General features: G+C 42.7%; 1 protein-coding gene across 7 annotated transcripts in view; it reads left to right on the top strand.

Annotated features, from left to right (window-relative positions):
* The window catches only part of KCNIP4 (potassium voltage-gated channel interacting protein 4), a 411,322-nt gene that overhangs the window by 176,718 nt on the left and 207,628 nt on the right, over window positions 1-26,976 (top strand). Inside the window, exon 1 of one of the 7 annotated variants that reach the window (XM_081020179.1) lies at window positions 11,408-11,732. The exons of 5 other annotated variants lie outside the window; for them this stretch is intronic. In XM_081020179.1, the coding sequence (XP_080876305.1) occupies window positions 11,675-11,732 (58 nt within the window). In that variant the 5' untranslated portion in view covers window positions 11,408-11,674. Of the gene's footprint in view, window positions 1-11,407; window positions 11,733-12,350; window positions 12,372-26,976 lie in introns of those variants that run through there. One more of the 7 variants, XM_081020171.1, reaches the window with a different exon arrangement.

Raw genomic sequence — 26,976 nt, 5'->3', positions numbered from 1 at the left:
CGGTATTATGTGGTTGTCAAATGCATTCAGTTTTTTTATAACACATCAACATAATGTGGAATGTCAGAATGTCAGATTTTTACGAACTGTAGCAGATCTAACAAGTGTTTAATAATTCAGACTGAACTGAAGTTTCCTTGTATCTCAAGCAGCAGAAAGCTTGCTAGATCCTAGGACAAAAAAACATGTATTCAGAACAGAAAATATGGAAGAGTAATGCTTTGGCAGTATTTTGAGTTATTTTTAATACCATATCTAAAAGAACTATTAAAAATGCAATTAAAACGTAAGAAAATGCTTTCGCTCAGACCTGGAAAACTATTTGACCCAGTAAGCCAATTGCTGCTCACTAGCCATGCATAAATAGGGACGCGGGTGGCGCTGTGGTGTAAACTACTAAGCCTTGGGCTTGCCGATCGGAAGGTCGGCGATTTGAATCCCCGCGATGGGGTGAGCTCCTGTTGCTCGGTCCCAGCTCCTGCCAACCTAGCAGTTTAAAAGCATGTCAAAGTGCAAGTAGATAAATAGGTACTGCTCCGGTGGGAAGGTAAATGGTGTTTCCATGCGCTGCTCTGGTTTCACCAGAAGCGGCTTAGTCATGCTGGCCACATGACCCGGAAAAACTGTCTACGGACAAATGTCAGCTCCCTTGGCCAGTAAAGCGAGATGAGCGCCGCAACCCCAGAGTCGTTCACGACTGGACTAAACTGTCAGGGGTCCTTTACCTTTTAGCCATTCATGTAGTATGGGCTGCCAGGTGGAAGTTCTGGCAGTTCCAGACAGGCAAGAAAAACTCAAGGTGGCCTGTGAATGGCTGATAGGCCACTTGCAACTACCTGAACATGTTGTAGCTAACACTGCTTTGCCGCCACAAATTAATCCTGAAATGTTTGCATGCAACACACATTTGTATGAGCTGTAAATTGGCTGCGTGTCAAAAGACAGCCTTACCTGAATATTAGTAAATATGAACTTTACAAGCCTGCTTGCCCCACCACCATAGCCAGTGTTTGTGTCTTTAACAGTGGCTTGGTCTGCAAACATTAACAGGGAAGTCTTTATCTCCCTAAGATACAACACAATAGGCCACATTCATGGAGAGCAAAATTATTTTTAGACAAATAATTTCAGTCAGCCTCAGGCACACTTGGCAGTGTGCTATAAATAGAGTCCTTTGCTGACACTGCTGGGATCAGTAGTATCTGATGATGCAATAAAAATAAAACACTGTAGTATTCTTTAACGCATGCCAGATGAGAGTGCAAGGCAGCTTCACAGCATTGTGGAATATTTGTCACAGCTTTGCTTGCCCACTGGCAAGAGAAGAAGTGGCAGTGCTGTCATTTCTTACCTGCAAACAAGACTCGAAAATGTGTGACTACTTCAATTTCATCCAAGGGAACTGTTATGAATCAGTGTGCAGGCAGGTTGGGTCTCAGCTGGCGTACCAGATGGAACTAGTAGACAGCTGCTCTGGATGCAGAATTAACCTGCACCTCCATGGACAGCTGTGAGTCCCAAATGACCCACAGGCTGCACACCTGGTTATTCAGGGGCACAGATCTTCTTGTTTGGCAATCACTCGTAGCTGAGTAATATCGTCTTCCATGAACACGGTTTTAACAGTGAGTCCGTAAGTGACTGTGGAGGCCAATTCTGGATCCACATGTCCTTCCACAGTGGGGACATTGGTTTCTGGGCGGGAGTTGATCACAGTGTGGATTTGCAAAGAGTGCCTTCCTCTTAGCACGTTTCTCCCTTGCATCCTGAGTTCGAGTGTCTTCAAAGCCCATGACACATTTAGTAAAGGCTGTTCTCCAATTGAAGCACTTGAGGCCAGTGTTTCCCAATTGTTGGTGTTTATACTACATTTTTAAAAATTTGCCTTCAGACAGTCTTTAAACCTCTTTTGCTGACCACCAGCATTACGCTTTCCATTTTTAAGTTCGGAACAGAATAGTTGCTTTGGAAGACGATCATCAGGCATCCGCACAACATGACCAGTCCAACAAAGTTGATGTTGAAGAATCATTGCTTTGACACTGGTGATATTTGCTTCTTCCAGTACACTGGTATTAGTTCACCTGTCTTCCCAAGTGATGTGTAAAAATTTTTGGAGACACCATTGATGGAATCTTTCAAGGAGTTGGAGATGGCATTTATAAGTGGCCCATGTTTCAAAAGCATACAGTAAGGTTGGTAGTACAATAGCTTTGTAAACAAGCATTTTGGTTTCCCTGCGAATGTCCTGGTCCTAAAACACTCTGCACTTCAATTGGTTACCCCATTCAGAACCAGGGTTCCCCCCACCAGCCAGAAACAGTTAATTCAGATGTAGCTTGAAAAGGCTGTGCTGCAAAGGGGCAGCATGGATAGAATTCATTATCTGGATAACTACTCCCATGCCATGCACAAACCAGAGTACTTTCGCACCCAGTACTTCCCAGTGCACGCAGCAGTGCTATGAAACAAACTTGGAAACGAACTTCTTGCAGTGCGCAATGACTCCATTGATGCTGCCCACCGTTGTGGGTGGTTTTTCCACAGAAAGTTTTTCCCACAGAAAGTTAATTTCTGTGGCATAGTTCTTGGAGGTCAGAAATACACCCTCACTTCCTGTTTTTCCCTTTGTGTGTTCCAGAAACTTTCTTTCACTGTAAAAAATGCTGAACAACATGTGCACCATAACTGCTACTTGCAAAATGTCACATAGGTCAGTGCTTTCATCAAGATGAAGTCCAAAAGACAGACACTTATTTACATCACGCACCGGCTGATGTTTCAGGTCAGCAGAGATGGCCTCCGCTCTTCTTGCAACTGTGCGTCTAGGCAGCTGCAACTTCTTCATTAATACATTTATGTCCTTTCGATAGGGCAAAGGCAGATGGCCAGAAAGGTTCTCACTAGCAGTTAGAAGGTCCTCCTTCACTGCTTGTCCATCCTTGAAGGGTCCCCTCCACCCAGAAATTGCATGGGGGATTTTAAACAAGGTCAGCGTAGCACTTGCTCTGAGCTACAGATCTTGTGAAGAGAGACAGTAACACTTTAAATTTTCTTTTTCTTTTCTTTTTTTAAATGATATTTATTGGGGGGGGGGAATTAAAGTTACAAAAGAAAACAAGGTAGAAAAAGAGAAAAACAAACCACCTCCAACAATACAAATACAGATTCAAAATAAGGAAAAAAAACAAAAATACACCACAAACATTTAAAAAGATTTAAAAACAAATCCATTATTCTCAACTCCTCAACTGTCATTACCTTCTTTCTTTGACCTCCTCCTCCTCCTCCCTTTTTTTGTGTCCTAGTTGTTAATTGTCACAGCAAATCCTTTCCATATTTCATAATATTCTGTCATTACATTACCTTAAACTATTTTAATCTTATCTTACTATAAAAAACCTTGAAACTTAAAACTTAAATCTTATTTTTACCAACTTCTCATAACCATAATATTCTTACATAATTCTTTAAACATTTTTACTAAAGCCAAGTAATTTCATTCCAACATTTTTCTACCATTCATCAATTTTATAAAACAGTCCTAGTAGTAAAAAAAAGAAATAAAAACAAATCCAATCTTCATCCAGCGTCCCTTCCTCCTGGTCCCGGGTTTTGTCAGTCCTTATTATCCCATCAATCTAGCGCATTAACCTGGTAACCTTATATCCGAGGCCCTTAAGTCTCTTCCATGTCCCTTCTGCAGCTCTTCTTCATATTTGTAACTGTATTTTCCCTTGTCTCCTGCTCGTTTCACTCGTGACAACTCCAGCTTAGCAATATTTTTGACCCTTCTCAACAGATCAGCCCCTTTTCCATAATCGACACTAAATTCCATGTGGTATTTAAAAACATGTTTCAAAATCCCTCCAAAATTGAGAGCCCCCACAATCCCAAACATCTCACGGCCCATTGCCAGACTTGAAAAGTCCAAACATCCCTGCATAGGGGGGTCTATCCAACCCCACATTTCCAAACCAAACCAAACTTTTTCTTTCCAAATCTGGCTTTTTCCAAGTTCATTTGTCAAATCCGAAAGCTCATATTCCTGTTGGGCCTGTTCTGTCAGGGCACATTCCTGACTTAATTCCTGGGTGGGCTCCACATATTTTCCCACTGCCTGTTCAAAATTTCCCGCTGCCTGTTCAAAATTTCTAATCGAATCAGCCATCAAATTCGTCTTCTCATGTAGCTGTTCCAGTAGGGCATTTGTTTTATAGAAAGCACACAACAGAGCTTCTGAATACATTGTCCTGCAAGGTCAGAAGTCTATTCCCACGATTGTAATCTGTAACAGCTGCCAGCTCCCCGGAGTTGGTTACAGTTTCACAGTCTCCCTCTAGGGGGAAAACTTCTATTTGATCTTTCTTTTAAAGGCAAGTCTAGCAACAGAGTTTCTTTTTTCAGATATTTTGTCAATATTTGTTCCTTTAAGGTGCGAAAGGAAACAGTGGAATCACTATGTTTCTCTTCTTTTAGCTATCTGTCAAAAGCGTTTGTCTCTGGTCAATGAGCTTCAAACGTCAGTCCTGACACCCCGCTCCAGGGTCAGGACGGTGGAAAGTTACTTTACTTTAAACTCACTTCTGCAGGTTTAAACAGTCCAAAAAAAGATCCCCCTTCTTCTCCTGCTGCCGAAGAGGGGGTTCAGCAATTTTAAATGATGAAAACCAATCCTTTAGAGGCGATTTTCTGGGCTCTAGTTTACGTTGTCTTTGCTTTATTCTGTCCACAAAGAAACGGAAGGCTGACTTCCTGTTTAGACCTTCCCGTTTCAGTACCAAATTGAAGTAAATTTTTAAGTCCAATTCCTTTCTGCTCACAAGTCCTTATTTAAAGTCCAATTATTCCAAGTTTAAGTACTCACGGGTGCTTATTTTAGAAGCCCAATTGTCCCAGGAAAAAGGCAGCGCTCTCCGGCAACGGCTGTGCGGCTTCGCTCCACGGAAATAGCAATTGACTCACAGCACGGCGCCACTTCCCCCTCTTCGCTTCGGAGCCCGTTAGTGGGTTCCTTTGCGGGTTGGGGGGGCGCTAAGGGTGCCCGCTGAGTCCCATGGTCACAGGCTTCATCTGCCTGTGATTTTTAAAAGGGTCCCCGCTTCGCCGTAGCGGAAAAGACCCGTTTCACGCGGAGCTAGTCCCTTCAGTTCAGAGGGAGTCTGCCATTGCCGATAGCGCCACCCCGGAAGTCAAAGCGGCTAACCTAAATTTTGTTTTTCACTTGTTGACCTTTTCCCGCACCTCAGAAGCAAGAGGAACGTTTTGTGAGGAAGTGCTATGCGTTGTGAATTTTCGCATTGCACTTTATGGAGAAGGCAACAGTCACAGAGCAGATGAAGCAAATCACTTTCCTGGTGCTTTTTTTTAAAAGACAGAACTCACCGGAACTCAGGTGAGTGCCATTGTCATTATAAGAGCACAAGGCAGGTGTTCACAGTGAGTTCTGGCACCTCTTTTTCTAGAAAAATAGAACTGTGCTTTCTCTTTCATAGCCTAGAAAGCAGAACTTCTCCCATTCTTTGTTGAGGATGTTGGCCTTTTTGTCTTTTGGCCCCCTCACTCTCTTTAAACCTTCATATAGCATTAAAAAAATAGCACTTCAGTTCCACTTCTATTCACAGGTATTGCCAGACTTAGCAACAAATCCATATTAAATGCTTCCAGGTAAAAATCCCAAGCTTAACTTCTATAGCAGGCTTCCTCAACCTCGGCCCTCCAGATGTTTTGAAACTACAATTCCCATCATCCCTGACCACTGGTTCTGCTAGCTAGGGATCATGGGAGTTGTAGGCCAAAAACATCTGGAGAGCCAAGATTGAGGAAGCCTGTTCCATAGGCAATGAATGAATATATCACCAGAAGACCAGAAGAATATGTCACCAGAAGACCCAATAGTAACTGGTGACCAGGGCACAAAAGCACACTCCACTAAGCCAAGGAGTGTGTTGGAGAATATTGACCCCTGCACAGTCAAAGACCCATTCCATCCCAACTCCCATCCCAAGCACTGTGGGCATGAAGCTCTCAAGTGCCATGATGTATTTAAGAGGGTGAGCAGCTAGCCTTGGCTCTTGAGTTAGCATCTCCACTTGCACTGTGGTGAGGGCACTTGATGAGTCTACGAGGGCCCAGACCTGCTTGCCTCAGACTCTCACTTGCCACATGTATGGGCTAATCAGCCATAGGTGGCGCCCAATACAACACCCTCCTTCCAGAGCCTGTCCTTGCTTTATTCAGGCTTCTCCCCACCCCTTGGGGCCTGTGAGGTTTATAAGTCATCACCCCCAGCTGGAGGCTTGCAGCCTCTTATCAGATCCACCTTTCCTCCATCACTTTGGCCACTATCTGAGTGGGCTTTCCCACTATTGAAGATGGTCGACTTAAGAATGTAAGGTTAAAGTTTCTGTAAATGGATCAGTCTAGGAATCCAACAATTCAATACAGTTGTTCACCTGAAACAAAACAGTGTAATCAGCTAGGAAGTGGCTGTCTCAGTATTTAGAAATGTAAATTGATGGATGGGAAAGTAACAAGGAACCTTTAACACAGGGGTATGCAATAGCTTGAGGCAGCAGACAATCTCAATTCTTTAAAGAGCAATCGTTAAAGATTTATGAAATTGATTCATATCACTAAAATTAAGTGCTGATTAGGGACGACCTTGTGGTACTAACTTAATATTGAATGGATCTCAGGAAGAGTTGTGTTCGCTCAGCAAGTTTTGAATCAGATTAAGTCACTTCTGCTGCCCCAGAGTGCTTTAATGGTCTGTTATCGGGTTGAATGGGCAGAGCAGTCTAGAGGTGGGTCCACGCAGCAGTTTCCTCCAGCAACCACAGCCACCAAGAAGGATCTGATATTTCCCAGAGAAGGAAATGCATTCACTCACTTGTTCAGCAGTGAACACCCAGAGTTCGGAAGAGAAACTGCCTCCAGGAGCAGAGTTAGGAAAGCTATGGTCCTCCAGTATGGCCATTGGGCAGAGATGATGGACGTGTAGTCCAATGGCATCTGTTGGGCCACTCCTGCTCTGGAACCTCAGAAGAACATTGTTGGATCAAACTGAATGCACCTGTCATCCAACATCTTGTTTTCAGGGCTCAGTCAGATGTTCTGGGCACCCACAGAGGGGCATGAAGGCCAACCTGCTACTTGCCACAACTGGTTTCCAGGCTCTGTTGAGACTTGCAGAGTGGTACGCTTTTGCCTACACATTTTGATTTCAAACTGGTGATACGTTGCCCAGAGGCATTGGGGTAGATAAAGAGCCAGCCTCCTAGCCCAAAACTGTTCTTCACCATGTCCTAAATACTTGTGGTTAACTGTGGTGATGTTACCTTCCACTGACCTTTCATGCTGCTGATCTCTACTTAGAACTTCTGGGTTGCTTTTTCATGCTTTGATCCTGGCTGAACACAGTCTTTGCTTTTCAGATTCCCTTTGTCATTGCGCTTCTGACCTCGCGTCTGTTGTTAACTGGTTGTGAGGAGTTTCCCTCAACATTTGCTGAGGTCCTGACCTGATCAGAGCAGAACGGTCACCAAGATATGCCAGATATGAGGCAGAAGGCATTCTCTGTAGCAGCGCTACTTCTGTGGCATTTGTTGCCACCCAAGCTCTGTTAGAGAGCAATACTGCAGGCTTTCCAAAATATTCTGTAGGCTTATCTCGTTCCACCTGTCACAGGTTTTATCTTGAAAGAGGGCTTATATTCTACAACTGGGCTTGCCTAGAACTTCAGACGCTTGGGTTGACTGCTTGTTTTATCTGTTGTGGTTTTTAAAAAATCATTTTACCCAGGAATATTTTGTGACTTTTTAAAACACACATTTCCTGTGTTTTATTCAAATGTTTTATGTACAGTGGTACCTCAGGTTAAGAACTTAATTCGTTCTGGAAGTCCGTTCTTCACCTGAAACTGTTCTTAACCTGAGGTACCACTTTAGCTAATGGGGCCTCCCACTGCCTCCACCGCACGATTTCTGTTCTCATCCTGAAGGAAAGTTCTTAACTCGAGGTACTATTTCTGGGTTAGCGGAGTGTGTAACCTGAAGCGTCTGTAACCTGAGGTACCACTGTATTGTTATGTTTAACTTTAGATTCTGCTTTGCGACAAATGCTTTAAAAGGCATTAAATAGGTATAAGAACTTTGGAGTTTGAACCAGTTACCGATGGCTGGAGCCTAGTACCAAAATCCTTGGCCATATGCCTTTGCCCTGCCAAGATAGTCGCATCTTCCAGCTTCACCGCACTAACTCCCTGCTTTTGACAACATCCATAGCATCCAGTCGCAGCCTCTTTTCTGCCACTCTATGCAACCTATGGTGTTGTGTTTTAAGGCAAATGTTTTCTTTTGCTAAAGGCTTTGCTGCCACACTGTGGGGGAACAAAAGCTCTACACATGTAAGCACAGTAAGTCTGTTGTCTTTCCTTGGGGGAGAGGCTTACAGTTGTATTTTGCAAAGGTTTCATTTGAAAACAATATGATACATAACATTAAATAGGCTGGATTTACAAGTGAAATGGTAGCACAAGTCCGGGGGGCGGAATGGGAATTTGGTTGGCTTTGCTTTTTCAATTTATGGTGTCTTAATTTATGTTGTAAACTTCTTAAGAGTTTTGTTTAAAAATTGCCCAAATAATAATAGTTAACTAATAAGCCTTAAAGAGACAGTGTACTATTTGAGGCAGGGATCAGTCTTCTGTTTATGGTACTCTCTAACATACTATGCACACTTACACTGCTATGTAAATAATACTGAACATTTGTAGGGTGGATATGTGTTTTCTACTTGAATAGGCTGTAGTCCCAAATCCAGCTTGAAGATAAAGAACTGTAAGATGGATGAGTGTGGCCTTGAAGTTGCTCATCAGTCTTCTTTGGCAATCACTCATAGCTGAGTAATATTGTCTTCCATGAACACGGTTTTAACAGTGAGTCTGTAAGTGACCATGGAGGCCAGTTCTGGATACACACGTCTTTCCACAGTGGGGACATAGATTTCTGGGTGGGAGTTGATCACGGTGAGGGTTTGCCAAGCGTTCCTTCTTCTTAGCTAGTTTCTCCCTTTCGTCTTGAGTTTGAGCGACTTCAAAGCCCATGACACCTTTGGTAAAGGCTATTCTCCAATTGAAGTGCTCATAGGCCATTGCTTCCCAACTGTTATAAGAAAAAACTGCTCCTTTTCCCCTTATGGGGTATCCAAGAACCCGTACAGAGTCCTTAAGTACGGTAGGTTCTCTATTGGTAGGAGAAAATAACAGAGGCCAACTAGAGAATATTGAGAAGCGAGGCAGCTAGTAAGCCTGAATCTTTATTAACTGTTGCAACAGGGTGCTCACTAACCACACACAAGAGGCAGGAGGGACCCAGAACAATGGTGTGCAAGCACTTATATAGACTTTTGAAATTACCCACCCTGTAGCTGAAGACCACCCCTCAAAACATCATACATACATCACAGAAGGAGGCGGGCTACAGCAGAAATACATCACAGGAGGCGGTCTACAACAGAAATCCTGTCTGGCAGGATACTGATAATGGTCACTTGATTGCTTTACCTGGGCAACCTGGCCATTCCTTTCAAGATGCTAAATACTTAGTTCCTGAATCCAGGTCACAGGATCACCCTATTCAAATACAAATACGCCCTTAAGACAGGGTTTGTGAGCAAAGAGACAATGGGGAGAATATTTGAGGTTACTCTGAAGAGCCAAGATGGCTTCAGGATTGTTCTCCTGTACTATTTCAGACACGTGGTTTATATGCTTATGTTTATGTTTGCCTTCTACATTTATGAACGTTTATTTTATATATATATAAGACCTTAGAATTCCTATAACACCAATTGTCAGTGTTTATACATTTTTTTTAGATATGCCTTGAGACAGTCTTTAAACTTCTTTTGTTGAATGCTGGCTCATGAGTATTTAGCACCTGGACAACAAACTGGGCAGGCACACAGGTCAACTGGTCCCAGTCTTCCTCACTACAGTGAGATAGTATTGTATTAGTTTTTAAATTATGGAAATTATTTCCATGCATGCACTCATAGGCATATGCAAATTTTATGCGAATCTGTGCCATACTTTTGCTGACCAATTTCCTAATTTTTGGCAAGCCCTAAGTGCCCACCTTATGCCTCTGCATGTTCAAAACACTTCATACCTTACCACAACTATATACAGCTACTTGGCAATATTCTCCTTATCTTACTTATTTTCTATACTGCCCTTCTTCTGATGATCACAGGGTGGTTTACAATATATAAACACAAACATATATGCAATAATAACAAACAAAAACAATACCCCCCTCCCAGTTTAAAGCATAGCTGTCAACTTACAGATTTGATAATAAGGGACCAGCAGCCTTGAAAATAAGGGATCAGCAGCCAAAATAAGGGATTTTGCTTAGCTTATGCACGTTGGGGCTGCTGTCGTCCTGGTGCAAGGAGTTCCATCGGCCCTTCCCTGCCCGAGAGAGAGGGAGGGAGACTCTCGCCTGCCAGCCTGGCATGAGGCGGTTGCGGCGCCGCGGTGGCCGCTGAAGCGCCGCCCTTCTGCGTCCCTCCCCATCCCCTCCTATTCCTCCTCCCTCAGGCCGCCTCCTCAGGCGCCTCCGGCTTCCCCTGGCAGCGCGGCAGAAGTCTCGCAAGAGAGGGGCTACCTGCCCACCCGTCGCCACCCGTCTCCTCACAACGCGCCCCTGAGGGAGAAAAGGGAGAGATGGAGACGCGGCAGCTTATGTGCGCGCCCTCTCTTACGGCGGAGGACCCTGAGCCGCTGCTTCCCTCCTGAGCCAGGCAAGCATGAAACCTGGGAAATTTAAGGGACATCATCAATCCGGGACAGCAGTGGGACACAGCGCTGGGATAAGGGAGTTTCCCACCAAATAAGGGACGGTTGACAGCTATGGTTTAAAGGGCCATATATTAATTAGCCAGGGGCCTGGGAGAAGAGGAATGTTTTCGCCTGGTGCCTAAAGATATGTAATGAAGGTGCCAGGTGTACCTCCTTTGAAAGAGCATTGCACAAACGAGAAGCCATTGCAGAAAAGGCTCGCTCTCTTGTTGCCGCCCTCCAGACCTCTAGCGGAGGAGGCACAGAATTACAAGTGGGCTTATGTGTGGTGACTGAATGACTGTGCCTTGCTTAAGAAGGCACCTTACCTGTTGAACTCACAACTGAAGTGAGATTTTACTCCAGAGACTTCCAGGCTCACATACTTATCTGTTATATTGCCTTAGCTCTCAGCTTTCCACTAATATAACCAGCCCACTAGTAAGTGCCAAAGTATAAAAAATTGCACTGTAATAAGCACTGATTCAGAGCTTTCTTAAAGTAGCAGCAGCTCCAAGCTCAATTAACCTACATGGCATATAGACAATGGGGCTATATGCTGTCTTCCATTCCAGCTCTCCCTTTGCAGCAGGTCTCTGAACTCTCCAAAGCATGTGAATTGAAATTAGGAAGCTAGAGAGCACAGCTCTTAAATATGTATATTGCTAACAGATGTGATGCAGGCAGTTAAGGAGTCTGAAGCCTTGTTACTTGGCTGCAGAATTCTCCTGTGTTTGGTTTGCAAGAGTTTATTGTTTTAATTGCGCTATGTGATAAAGGAAGTTCTAAAGTGAAGGATCAGCAAGTTTGGGGCTGAAGTTTGTGGAGATGGGAGCAATCTTGGTGACCTTTTTCATACTTGCAAAACAGAGGAAGTACAGCAGAGGTAAGAGGCTGGTGCTTCGTTTGCTTTTACACATTTGTAACTGGTGTGAGGAATGTTGTCTGCAAAACCGTTTGTTTTTATAATTATTTGCTTGTGCCGCTTTTCGCTATGTTTAAAACTTCCACAGAATATTGTTCAAGGCTGTGGTCCTGGGAAGGTGTGCTGCTTGGGGCCCCAGTAGTAACTAGACTTGGATGTGGAAATGTAACATTGGAGCAAGGTTTTAAGAATTGGTGATTGTGCTTTAAAAAGAAAAATTGCTGTGTGTGTGTGTTTCTTTATAGGTGAGAAGCCTTGATTCTTTTGGTAGGTTTTAATTTCAAACAGCGTAGTAGTGGCCCAGAGGTTAAGTACCTTGAGAAAAGGGTTTTTTAAGAGACTCTATAACTGAATTAATTGTTCAGGTCACATGTGGGGAAAAAAACAGGAGTAAATGTTCAACTGTCTGGGATGCCATGAATTAAAATAGCAAAATAGCATTAGTGATGGTATTATCATCCTTTGATGATAATTTTATTATAAGAATGAAACATTTGGAAACGTCAGCTTTAGAATGCATTCTGCTGGGGTGCACAATGTTTTCACTTGAAAGTCATCCACGTTGAAATGAAAGCCAACCTAAACAAGGATTATAGCAATGTGAGCTTATATCTGTAATTCCTTTCCTCCTGTTCTCATGTTTATCTTCATGGTGATCATTCTAGGCTACAGCATAGTAATAAATATATATTTCAAGACTGTTTTAATGTGTGCTGAATTTTCCTGTAGTTTTGAATTGCCTTTGAGAAATAACTAGGCTACTAGACTCTTAATAAAAAATAATAATAATTTTAAATATATAAGGTAGTCAGTTTTCTTTAATCTTATCATAAGCATCTTGGTAGCTTGTTCGTGTTTGATTGTATGCAAAGTGAAAGCAGAGAAAGGCATTTAGTGTTTTGCCTGTTGTATTTTCACAAGGATATAGTTTTCAAATTAAGAGTTATACACAAGACTTCATTTGTAATGCATGGTTCTGCTGTTCCACTGTGCTCAGTGGAATTTGCCTTTTGGTAAAGGGCCACAGAATAACACCTTAGATAACTACTGGCCTGTTTTATGAAAGTTGCAAGTGGTGTGTTTATAAATTCTGAGGATGCTTGGATTGCTTTAATCAAGCATGCTTTAATTACCTCCAGACTGGACTATTTTAATATACTGTATGCGGGGCTATGTTTCAGGGCAGTCCTGAAGTTCTAGTTGGTCCAAAATGTGGCACTTGACTTGCCAGTGCTCACAGGTCAGAATGCACAACTCTACTGTTGTATCCATGTAGTTCTGCCTGGAAATTAAGATCAGTGTCAGAGGCCTTGCTCTCAGTGTGATCTTGGGAGATTTGGCAAGTGAGCATGAGAGAGAAGACCCTGCAACTCTGAAATACTCTTCCATTTGAAATTCATCAGGCTCCGCCTTTGTGTATCTTTGCTAAAAACTGAAAATGCTTTCATTACGATGGGCGTTTAATATGCAGCTGTCAATGTTACTGGAACAAGTATTGGTATATAACAAGCCTTGTTGCTGCCAGCTTTCTGATTTTGCATTGTTTGAAATGTGGGTTGTATTTTGTTCCTGCTTTTAGAAACTGGTGTACTTTTCTTGATTATATAACAGCTTTATGATTGTGTACTCTGCTCTGGGCACTTCCAAATAAAACAACAGAATATAAATCTCACATTGATTCTGGCCTCAGAGCATGCATAATTGCGCAAAGAATAACAGACAACTACCCTGTAGATCAGGATTGGGGAACTTCAAACCCAGGAGTGGAAAACAACACTCCAGGCCTTTCTATCTGGTGTTCAAGACTCTCCCCTTGCCCTAAGGCAGGCTTCCCCAAACTCGGCCCTCCAGATGTTTTGGGACTACAACTCCCATCATCCCTAACTAATGGGATGAATGGTCAGGGATGATGGGAATTGTAATCCCAAAACATCTGGAGGGCCGAGTTTGGGGATGCCTGCCCTAAGGCCACACACCCCACTGAACCTGATCCAATACCATCTGTGAGTAATAATAATAATAATAATAATAATAATAATAATTTATACCCAGCCCATCTGGCTGGGCTTCCCCAGTCACTCTGGGCGGCTTCCAACAAAATATTAAAATACCGCAATACATCAAACATTAAAAGCCTCCATAAACAGGTCTGCCTTCAGATGCCGTCTAAAAGTCTGGTAGTTGTTGTTCTCTTTGACATCTGATGGGAGGGCGTTCTACCGAGAAGGCCCTCTGTCTGTTTCCCTCTGGCTTTTTGCAGTGAGGGAACCGCCAGATGGCCCTCGGCGCTGGACCTCAGTGTCCGGGTAGAACGATGGGGGTGGAGACGCTCCTTCAGATATTGAAGTACTTTTATCTGTCTGCACAGCGCCCTTGAACTGTGACAATTTCTCCTCCTTGCCTGCACAGATGTGTTTGTGGCTGGATCTACACGCCTCAAAGAAGAGTTTGTTAAATGCGTTGTAAACTTAGAGAAATAGGGGTGGCGAAAACAGAACTCCACAGTGCTATCTGGTGTCAGTGTTATAATGCATATATGACGCACAAAATGTGCTTTTTCTTTGCCAATGTAGCTGAGTCCACGGTTTGTGTACTCATGTGTTTTGCATGGCTGGAAGGTGGATTCACATCTGTTGCTCTTTGGCCCACCTGCCACTGGCATGTACCCCTCCAGCTTACCCCCAGCCCCGACTCTAGATGCCTTGATGTGGGTCAAGCACTGTGATAGACCAGAGTACATCACTGAACACTTAGCAATTAGGAGAGTGTGCTTAACTGGGAATGCTGGCAAATAAAACTGGATCCTGGCCTGTCTCTGCTAACATTATCCGTCACCTGTAGCTCACAGCAGACCCCAGGGTTTTCATGCTTGGATAGTTGTGAAAGGTTGTAGATGGTTTGATTTACTGGATAAAATATCACCTCTCCTCTATGCAGAAAAAGGGAACCTTCTTGCCAATGCAGAGGTCTTGGAAAGAGTGACTTTATTATGAATAGCTGAAATTACATCACTTTCTAAGTCAATCTCACAGGCAGCCAAGTGCCTGCTCACTTTTTTGAAACCTTTATAGAAGCTGCTATTTCTTTGTTTTTAAGGGGTTTTCCTTAAGACTAAGTACGATATAAATTTGTACAAGTAAATAAATAAATAATAAACCGTCGTCCCACAAGCATATCCAGATATACTAAGCATTGCAATCAGTGAATTATTTATGGGCTCTTGTTGTCTTGCTATATTTGTCCTTTTGTGTGGCCTGTATTTATAACTTCAAAATAAAATTCCATGGAAACAAAGAGAAGATTCGACCTTGTGATTAAATTTATGCTCCAACATTTATACATGTCACTGGAAAATATAGGTTAAATAAAGAAAACTGACAGTTCTGCAAACCATCCAGTCGCAGATTTAGGCTTGAGTGTTTCCAAAGAAAACACTGTGTTATCTTGAAAAATCCACAATACTGGCATGGATTTAAAGTAAAATGAATGGGAATCTAAATTAAATGGTAAAAACTATGTATCATCCACTGACAGGTTAAGAGTTTCCAAAAGCAAGATGGAAAACAATACTATTTATGAGGGGAAAATGAATCCCCAGACAGATAATTCTCCTTGAGATGAAAGGATAAAAGGTTAAGACTATCTTGTGAGCAAAAGAAAGAGAATTGTAGTATCTAGTAACAGAGAAAGTATGGTTGAGGAAACAACAGCCATTTTGACAGAAAGTATGAGCAGTTATTTTGAGGTTGTGTTGCCTAATACGCAGCACATCTGCCCTTTCAACACACCTCTTCTACTAATTTGCTGTGAATTTTTAACTGGTGGTAGAACTGTACCTCATCACCTCATTGCAGAATATGCTAAGCAGAATGTTTAATATTCTTGTTCCAGTGCGCAGTGTGACAGGGGCAGGGAAGGCTGTGACAGTGATATACTTTGCACATCCTTTGCACTCAGATGGTGCTAGCTTTGGTTCCTGGCATTTCTAGTTAAAAGGATCTGGTCGTAGGTGATAGCGAAAGACCTCTGTTTACATTAGGGAAAGCCTCTGATACACTAGAGTAGAAGGTTTATATTTTTATTGGTTTTCCCACATTATTACAAATCAGACCAAATTACTTTAATTTAATTCAGTTTCTTAAAAATAATCAGGTTTCCTGCTCCTGTTGTAAACATATGTCCATCACTTCTCCTGTAGCCATTTCATCTCTCCTTACTTACAGCACCTCTGTTAATTCTCATAAATATAAAATCCATTTTGTGTGTGTAGTCCTTCATAAGCATTGTTCTCAGACCTGGTGTGTCGGGAGAATGAATTGCTATCTTCCTTTGTTCAGTTCTCTGCAGTGTTTACAATTCACATTCCATTCCTTCCACTCTTCCCAGATTGCATATGGGCTCCGGCTATAAATAACTCACAGAGACACGTCCAATATCCACCATTAAAATTCCACACTGGAGTTCTTTATCGGCACAGTTAAAGACAAAGTCTTTATTCAAATAGAGCATCTTGCCTGATTTATGCAGCAGCCATTCAATCTTCTTACTCAGAATGGGTATAAGATACATTTTCATTCAGGCAAATACTTCCCTTATTTTATATACAGTCATACCTCGAGTTACAGACGCTTCAGGTTGTGTACCGCCGAAACCCGGAAGTACCAGAACAGGTTACTTCCGGGTTTTGGAGGTCGCGCATGCACAGAAGCGCTAAATCGCACTATGCGCAGATGCGCCAAATCACAACCCATGTGTGTGCAGACGCGCAGCTGCAGGTTGCGAACGCTGCGGGTTGCAAATGTGCATCCCGCACAGATAACATTCGCAACCTGAGCGTCCACTGTATTTTTATTTAAGATTTTCTTGGTTTACAAAAGTATGTAACATTTTCTACAGGTCAGTTTCATTTGTTGAAACATTAGTGTTACATTAGGAAGAAAAGGGGGAAAGAGGTGGAGGGGGAGAAATGGTGAGTGGGGGTGGGGTCAGGTGGCGATGTTTCTATTTTGCTTAATATATGTGTGGGGTTTAATACTTCCCTTATTTAACAAAGCTGTGAAAGAATATTCAGCATGTGAAGGAAATGTTTTTTTTATATTTAATCATGTTTCCTAATATTTCTTCATTAAATGTGGTAGTCGTTCAATAAATTATTTTATTAAATTTGTATATTGCCCGTCATCTATAGATCTCTGGCTGAGCATTCAAATGTGTATAGCATATTCACCAAACATAAAAACACACCCCATAGCCCCTGAGGTTCAAAACAAAACAGGAGCAATATTTGCCTTTTCTGGGGCTACTTCCATTCATCAACTCCTTCCTTGGCCAAGCAAGGAGATATTTCCCAGTACCACCTCCTTGACGCAGTGCTTGCATAGAGATGATGTTTGTTTGCTGGTTCACTGGTCAGGAAGGAAAATTCTGCCTGTCTTCTGAGTCTCAAATAGTGAATTGCCCCCATCATCTGTCATTCTCTGGGTGGTCCCTTGGTGTCCTTTGACTTCAGACCAGGGGTCTCGACAGCCGCCAGATAAACTGGTCACTGAACGGCTGACTATTTTTCTAGTTTTGTCTGGCCCCCAAAGATGGAAGTGCTGGAGTCAATTCTGGGTGTGCATTAAGGTTGTTCTTTTCTATATTTGCCTTTTCAAGCAACTTGTGCCTTTGCCTCAACCCGCTAAGCGTTCCAGCTTCCATCAGGAGGGATTCATTTATCACACAATAGGTCTACTTTAACTCCATTTAATAGGGATAGCAGGCTCCACAGGCTCACATCAGAGGCGTGATTTTTCTCCCCTGGGGAGATGTGCCATTAAAGGGCACGCTGCTTTGATCTGAAACTCTAATATGTGACAATGCTGAAGTTTCCTCCATTCACAGTAAGTTCTAAGTGTTCTGAAGTGTAGTTTGTGGAAATTAAAACTCTAGGTGGTAATGAGGCCTTGCTTTAATTTATAATCTCTGCTGAGCTCCGAAGAACTGAACGTTAATTTTGCAATTCAGTGGCAGTAATCTCATCAGTTATGATGTGGGGGCTAATAGTTCTTTAGATATAATATGCTGTATTCCTCAAAGCTTTTGTCTCCACATCTGCACTATAACTAAATTTGCATTTTAATTAAAGCAATCAAATAAGGGATATTAAACCCGGCGGCAAGGAACACGGCTTTCATATCCATATTCAGTGAAGCTTTTAAAAAAACACAGTAGTTAAGACTTTTTGAATGGCACTGTAGATAAACCTATTTTTCTTTATTATTGTGGAATTTGTGTAAAAGATGTTCCTTTTTAATTAAGACATGTAAAGCTGCAACTTAACATTTATTGTGCTGTTTTAATCATAATAGGCTCCCCCCCCCCTTCACAAACCAACCTGGTGCTCAGAAGGACAGGACAGTTTTGTTTTTTTAACAATGCCAATAAACATGAAGGTTTGTTAGCCATAGCAATACATACATAGCATCTGATATAAAAACGTACCTATATAGATCAATGTAATTCCAGGGCTTCTGTATTTTAATGTTATTTTAACTGATTGTTCTCCTTGCATCTCATATTGTACATCTAAAATAACTGTGAATACAGTAATTAATAGAATTCACTCATCTGGCTTTCACAGTTGAGCAGCTGGAGAATACATTATCAGTGTTAATAAATGATCTGCAAGTTAGAGTTGTAGCAGTTTGCTTCAGATGCCATTCTCTACTGGGATGAGCGGGACTTGAAATGTTCTTGGTAAAGCTTTTAGGTGGCAGTCGTCACTAGTCCAACCCAAGAGTTAGACCCATTAGAATTAATGGCCATGGCTAACCTAAGTTCATTCATTACAATGGGTCTAATTTGAGTAGGTGGCTACCACTACTATAACTGGCATCTATGGCTGCATTAAAGGGACGTGGGTGGCGCTGTGGGTTAAACCACAGAGCCTAGGACTTGCCGATCAGAAGGTCGGCGGTTCAAATCCCTGCGACTGGGTGAGATCCCATTGCTCGGTCCCTGCTCCTGCCAACCTAGCAGTTCGAAAGCATGTCAAAGTGCAAGTAGATAAATAGGTACCACTCCAGCGGGAAGAGAAAGGGCGTTTTTGTGCTCTGGTTTCGGTGTTCCATTGCGCCAGAAGTGGCTTAGTCATGCTGGCCACATGACCTGGAAAAACTGTCTGCAGACAAACGCTGGCTCCCTCAGCCTGTAAAGAGAGATGAGCATTGCAACCCCAGAGTCGTCTGCGACTGGACTTAACTGTCAGGATTCCATTACATATTTTTTTTTACAGCCAGGTTATTCATCAATAGCAAAGAATTCCACTATTATTATTATTATTATTATTATTATTATTATTATTATTATTTTGACAGGATGTGATCTCCTATGCAACTCTCTGTCCCAAGCTGTAGATACACCAGATTTCTGCATGCTGGGCATCCATTTTAGCAGTCGCTTCTTCAGTTTCAAACTCTTTATTTATTACTTAGTACATTGTTCTTAATGTACTCTAATGTACTTTATTGAATTCCCTCAGCATACCTTACATACCTCTGTCAAAGAAGTTACTTTAAGTATTTTTGTGGTTTACCAGTTGTGATGCCTATTGGAAGTTTTTAGTACACAAGGACAATGAATGTGGGGGGGGGGGTTGGGGGGGGGAGGAAATACACAAAAGGAAAGAGATGAAAAATGGGGTAGGGGCCAAACTTGGAAGATGGTGAAAATACCAAAACTTCAAGAGAATCGCTTCCAGTTTCCGAGCATTTATTTTATTCATGGATTATCAATAGAAAAGTTTAGTAGATTATCAATCTAGAAATTGAGTATGTTATTAATTGTTTTTCTAAAATATTTTTCATATTAAAAATGGTTGGTGTGCCATTTGAATACCAGGAATGTTTACACTCATTCCTTGAAGAAATATTTCTCACTGAGTCTGCCTTGAACCCTAACCTGCTTAACCAGAAGAAGCGCTGAGGTGAAAAAGGGTTTTTTAAAGGTGACTTAAAAACAGGGACGCGGGTGGCACTGTGGGTTAAACCACAGAGCCTAGGACTTGCCGATCAGAAGGTCCCTGCGATGGGGTGAGCTCCCGTTGCTCGGTCCCTGCTCCTGCCCACCTAGCAGTTCGAAAGCACATCAAAGTGCAAGTAGATAAATAGGTACTGCTCCGGCGGTAAGGTAAACGCCGTTTCCTTTTTTTTTTTTTTAAGAATAATTTTTTATTAACCGACCAATCACATCAAATCAAACCAAATTATACAGCTGAATTTTAAATTTTTGTTGGGGGTACCCATATTTCAAGTTCCGAAGGGATCCAATCAACTTCTTGCTTCTTACTGCTGTTTTAATGTCACAGTACTATCCAGTCCTTTCTTATTATTTTTCCACATCTCTTGTTGTTATTTTCATATATTTTTCCTTTCTCTTTGTGACCTCTGATAGTCTCCGCAAGCTGGTTAGAACAGTTTGTAATCCTGCGTGGATATATATATTTTTTTAATCCAGTAGCCATATCCAGACGTTTTCCATATAACATCACTTCCATACATCAAAACAGTCTTAGCGTCATTAATCTTCACCAATCTGCCTCCTTTCTCAAAACCTCTGAGGAGATTCACTAGGAATGCAGTCTGAAAACAAATCCGTTCTTCCTCCTGGCTGTAAATCCTTTGGCAAGATGGCGACTCCGAATTAATTGCTGCGCCATTTCCAAAACCTTTTATTGCTTCTCGGTCTCCATAAAGCATACTTTTGGTTAAAGTTTATCTCCACACAGACCTTAATCATCCTGCTTGGGTCAGTTCAACCGACAGTTCTAATGAGGAGGGGTTCTTGTAAATCACATAGAAGGAAAGTAAAAAAAGTCCCGTCCCCCCATTCAGCCCCGTTGTCAACATACCCCGCCTTTGGTGTATCTTCATCATAAAATATTCCTGTTTCTCCAGCCCGTCGTCTTCTTTCGCAGAGGTCACTTAAATTAGCAGACTTCACTCCCCTTCTTCACTTGAAATATGTGCATTTGCTTCTTTTGTAATTAATTATTCCAAATTGCTGCAACTAGTGCGCAATCAGAGACAGCGTCCAGGAGAGCCGATGTCCACACGGGGGCATTCTGCCTAGGGCCCTCACCCCCTTCTTTCGAATTAGGGGGTGATTTATGGGCACAGCAGGCAAGGGCCGTGTTCCCCATTTCCTTGGGGCAACAAGGGAGGCTGCCTACTCCCATAACAGCTTCTTAATTACCCCGTGTGGGTCGGAGAGATGGTATTGTCGGCCATCTTCCAATGCGCCCCCTAGTGGCCCCCCGGTAAACGTCGTTTCCGCGTGCTGCTCTGGTTCGCCAGAAGCAGCTTAGTCATGCTGGCCACATGATGCGGATGCTGTATGCCGGCTCCTTCGGCCAATAAAGCGAGATGAGCACTGCAACCCCAGAGTTGGCCATGACTGGACCTAATGGTCAGGGGTCCCTTTACCTTTACCTTTAAAAACAGTATATTCCCCACTGTATCAGAATCCCTTGAAGATTACCGCAGCACCCAGAGACAGGCCATCAGGTTGTGTATCCACAGCAGTGGCCTGAAGAGAAATGACCACCGGAAGGTGCACAGAGAAAAGAAACACCTTGGTGCACCTGCAGTAGCACAACCAGATGCCTTCATCTGCCCCAACTGCAACAAAACATGTCTCTCCGGTGATTAGGCTCTACAGCCACATCAGGCGCTGTAACTCTCCAGTGGTTTGGCTTTACTCCCAAAGCAGCACTCCTCCATTATCTCCTGAGACAGACGGATGCTAAGAACAAATGCAGCATAAGGAAGGTGCAGTTCAAAGGAGAAACTAGGGGGAAAACACGGTGAAACAAATTAACAAAATTTATCATGTTGCATCTTAAAAAATGCTTTTGAATTATGGTGCTGGAGGAGACTCTTGAGAGTCCCATGGACTGCAAGAAGATCAAACCTATCCATTATGAAGGAAATCAGCCCTGAGTGCTCACTGGAAGGACAGATCCTGAAGCTGAGACTCCAATACTTTGGCCACCTCATGAGAAGAGAAGACTCCCTGGAAAAGACCCTGATGTTGGGAAAGATGGAGGGCACAAGGAGAAGGGGACGACAGAGGACGAGATGGTTGGACAGTGTTGTCGAAGCTACAAACATGAGTTTGACCAAACTGAGGGAGGCAGTGGAAGACAGGAGGGCCTGGCGTGCCCTAGTCCATGGGGTCATGAAGAGTCAGACATTACTAAACAACAACAACAATCTTAAAATTTGTGTTTCAAGTTTTTGTTTTGCTTTTTTTTCCCTAACAACATGTAGTCTGATTTCCTCGTGACAAAGATTAATTTTAAAATCTTGCCAGTAACTATTTCCACTTGCAGCTACTTTGTGGAAGAAACTTTGCTTTGCTAGCTTTTTATTCATCTGTTTTACTGATGAGCTGTAGAGGGCAGCAAAGAAGCTAGAAAAAAGCAACACAGCCATCTGTAAAAAGTAGAAATACAAGCTAATAAAAGCACCCTGAAGGTTAAGTTAGAAATGGAACATGCAGAGATGCTTCTGTTCTAGGGCTCCTACCTCTGACCCAGGGGCTTTTAGGATATTAATTCAGTTCTGGGCAATTGAAAGGCCCAGGAAATCTTGCTGGTGTTTGCAAAAGTTGTGCATGAGTTTCGTGATGCCTCTTCTGGATCCAGAGTGTTTTTTTTGTTTTTGCTTTACCTGGCTTGTCGTCACTATTTTACCACTCTGTTGGACAGTGATGGCAGTACTTATCACACTCAAGACATAATTGGTGTGCATGCTTTTGACATCCGTGTAAGGCTGCAAGATGTCTCTGCATTCTTGCTAGGAAATAAGTCCTATTGAACATAGTGGGACTTTGCTCACTCGTGATATATGTATGCATGTAAACGGCAGTGCTTTCCTCATTTACTCAGCAGTAAGTAGGGAGGGGCGGGACGCTGGTGACACTGTGGGTTAAACCACAGAGCCTAGGTGTTATGTACTGAGTTGAACAGGATCCAAACTGCAGCAGTCTGATTGGTCCTAGAACAATAGGATCCAAAATGCAGCAGTCTGATTGGTCCTAGAACAATAGGATTCAGAATGCAGCAGTCTGATTGGTCCTAGAACAATGCAGCAGTATGATTGGTTGGCAGGAACCACCCAATCCTGCTCCAGATAGAAGTGAATCCACAACCTGATTGGCTTACAGTAGAATTCCGGAATTAGCCAGTCATGTGCAGCCCATTGTGTAAATAATGTATATAAAGCAGATACTGTGAGGGGACTTTCATTCATTCCTCCTCACCACTATGAGCTGAATAAAGAGCATGAAATCACTTTGCGACTCTGAGTATATTTCACTAGGACTTGCCGATCAGAAGGTCGGTGGTTCGAATCCCCGCAATAGGGTGAGCTCCTGTTGCTTGGTCCCTGCTCCTGCCAACCTAGCAGTTTGAAAGCACGTCAAAGTGCAAGTAGAAAAATAGGTACTGCTCCGGCGGGAAGGTAAACGGCGTTTCCGTGTGCTGTTCTGGTTCGCCAGAAGCGGCTTAGTCATGCTAGCCACATGACCCGGAAGCTGTACGCCGGCTCCCTCGGCCAATAAAGCGAGATGAGCGCCGCAACCCCAGAGTCGGTCACGACTGGACCTAATGGTCAGGGGTCCCTTTACCTTTAAGTAGGGAGGGCCACAGGTAAATAGTACATGTGCTCTGTGTGTGTCTCTCTCTGTGTGTGTATACACACACACACATAGACACCACCCAGAATCTCCAGGTTTTACATGAATGTTGCAGTCTAAGCTCTTTCATATATTGTTTAATTTATCCAGAAACAACCTTGCATAACGTATTTTGTTCAGGCCTGGCATGCTTGTATTTGTACTTGTGGGATGCATCTATTGGACAGCCATCCCATAATGCCCTGATCTTCATGTCCGTAGCAGCATCCCTCTTTTCATCTTTGGAACATTGGAAGGGGTGAAATTCGCCTTGCCATCTACCCAGAAATCTGGCTTGTAATCAGACTGATGGGCTTGCAGAACAGCTGCTGACAAGCACAACTTAGATTTTTTTAGAGATTAATTGGTTTTGCAGAAGAGGTCTTTCTAATTGGGTATTAATTGAGAGAAGTGGTGATGGGGTTTGTGGACTGTTTGCACTCCTGTCCTGCTTCCAGGCTTCCCGCAGACATCTGGTCGGCCACTGTGAGAAAAGGATGCCATCCTGGATCGGCCATTGGCCTGATCCTGCAAGCTCTTCTTATGTTTCATTTTAGATAAACGATCATGCTGTAAGCTACTTTAAGCTACTTCTTTGCACCTGATGCTAAACGCTGCTTTCAGAGAAAAATACTTGTCAAGAAAGAACTATTATGGGCGTATTTCCATCTGTCCTTTATATGGAAAGTGGGAAATCCTACAGTATCAGTTAGAGGCTGGGCTTGTCTCTGCTTTCCCCAAGCGATCTTAGCCCCTAACCACTTAAACTTTTCATGCAAACTTTTAATCTCTTTGCTTAGCCTTGCCATAGCTGTCGACTTTCAGATTTGAAAATAAGGGATCAGCAGCCTCGAAAATAAGGGATCAGCAGCCTCACCTGTCCCAGGGACAGTCTACGGGATATCTAACAATCCGGGAAGCAGCGGAAAACGGCACTGGAATAAGGGAATTTCCCGCAAAAAAAGGGAAGCTATGAGCCTTGCACCTTGTTTTCGTACGTGACCGTTTCTTGTGAAGATATAAGAATGCAGGAGCCACTCTACTGGATCAGACCAACATCCTGTTGTTTTCCCAGTGACTAACCACATACTTAGCTTGGACCTGAGCGCAATGGCACCTTCCCTGCTATGAGTCCAGCAACTTATATTCAGAGGCTTACTGTCTCTAGCACTAATGGTACTAACTACTTAGGTATTTGTCATGGAAATTGTACTCAATATTGATCCAGAGCAGATTCAGATGTATAGTCAGCAGAGTAAAAACTTAAGCACGTTGCAGGATTCCCAAAAAATAGACCAGAGGCAATTCTATTTCCTCCAGCAGAGCTTTACCGCTGCTGAAGGCAAATGAGTAATAATGGTCACAAATCCAATACATTCAAGATTAGCACTGTCCATAAGAAATCCAGTTGCAGCAGACTTAACTTAAACTTAACAATAACTTATGTAATAAGTCTAAACCTTAACACTATATACAGAACACCACACCAGAGAGATAGAAACCTGAAACGTTCTTAACCTGAAACTGTTCTTAACCTGAAGCACCACTTTAGCTAATGGGGCCTCCTGCTGCCGCCGTGCCGCTGGAGCACGATTTCTGTTCTCATCCTGAAGCAAAGTTCTTAACCTGAAGCACTATTTCTGGGTTAGCAGAGTCTGTAACCTGAAGCGTATGTAACTTGAAGCGTATGTAACCTGAGGTACCACTGTACTCAGCTTCTCTGAAGGAACGACCCAAACATCATGAACCTTCTGCTTGTTTCTTTCACACAGAGAAGCTTCCAGAATCCTCTTGAATTAATTAGAATAGGAAATATCTCTACACATCTGATCAATACTTCCTGCCCTGAGAAATGCAAACTGACAGTATCATGGCTGGTAGCCACTGACAGCATTATCTTCTATGAATTTGGGGGGCATCACTGGATGTTGTGGCAGTGAATTCCATAGATATTTCACTCACGCAAACTGTGCAATTTTGCTTCAAATTTGTTTTGGATTGTCTGCTGCTTGAAATTTTCTAGGTTGTTTCAAATGCTCCTTCTGCTGGTATTGTTTACATGTGACTTTGATTAAAATATTTCAGAAACACACCACCTTTCCCACATCATCCGTCTTGTTTGCTTATTGTGATGCTAATGGTATGAATGTTAGCTGGACAGCTCTAAACCTGCAAAGTTATTAGTGGGGGGGGGGGGTAAGCTATTGTTTAGAGAGCTGGCATGTTAATGAGGGGTTAAATGAAAATAAGGAAAAGCTTCATCAACTAGACAAGTAAGTTTTCCCATCAGCATAAGCCATGAATGCCTATTAATATAAAGAGATATTACCAGGCAAAGCTGAAATAACAGCAATGATTGGATGCACCATTTACTATTTCTCAAGAGAACGACACATGAAATGACTATGGTTATTTCAGTGATGCAAACAGTCTTCCTTCCACATAACTAATAAGATTCCAATTTGCTATCAATTAAACATTGTGATTTGCAGCATTACTGTTTCATTGCTGAGGGATTCGTTCATCTTGACTGCATATGCCCACATCGCCAACAACTGGAACTTAGTCAGCAAACTGTATCCTGAAGGGTCTTGAGTTTGTGCCCTAGTTGGATCCCTGCCAGATAATGGGAAAGTAAATCTATAGCGTGGTCTAGTTTGCCATTCTGAGCTTGGCATTTTTAAATGTGTGTGTGTGTGTGCGTGCACACATGCGCGTGAAAAGGGAAAGGCTTGGCCAAGTTTCTGGTGATGTCACAACAAACTTTAACTCTGCCTCAAGAGAGCCTTGTCCATACTGCTATCTTGTGTGTGTGTGCTGTGGATTTGTTGTTGTTGTTTAGTCGTTTAGTCGTGTCTGACTCTTCGTGACCCCATGGACCAGAGCACGCCAGGCACTCCTGTCTTCGCACTGTGGATAGGGCTGTGCAATATTTCAATACTGTGGTACCTCCGATTGCTAACGTAATTCGTTCTAGAGGTCTGTTCTTAAGCCGAAACCGTTTTTAACATAAGGCACGCTTTTGCTAATGGGGCCTCTTACTGCTGCTGCACGACTTCTGCTCGTATCCTGGGGCAAAGTTTGCAACTAGGGGCATCTACTTCCAGGTTAGTGGAGCTTGTTACCCGAAGCATTCATAAGGAGAATGGTACGTAACCTGAGGTTCCTCTGTATACCATCCAAACCGGTTTGAAGTCCATATCATGATATCGGTTTCATAGTTTATGACCCAGCAATATATCACAAATCATGATGTGTGTTACAGCTGGGTGATATAGCATCCAAAACCAGTTTCAAGTCCATATCATGATACTGGTTTCATAATTTTTGACCTAGTAATATATTGCAGACTTTGATGTGTGTGTGCTATGAAAAAATCGCAATGTGGGGGAAACCGTGAAGAAGAAGACGAAGAAGAAGAAGAAGAAGAAGAAGAAGAAGAAGAAGAAGAAGAGGAGGAGGAGGAGTTTGGATTTGATATCCCACC

The sequence above is a fragment of the Podarcis pityusensis genome (genome assembly GCF_964106645.2).
Source record: "Podarcis pityusensis genome assembly, chromosome: 9".
Classification (NCBI taxonomy): domain Eukaryota; kingdom Metazoa; phylum Chordata; class Lepidosauria; order Squamata; family Lacertidae; genus Podarcis; species Podarcis pityusensis.
This window is presented reverse-complemented; position numbering and strand designations above follow the sequence as displayed.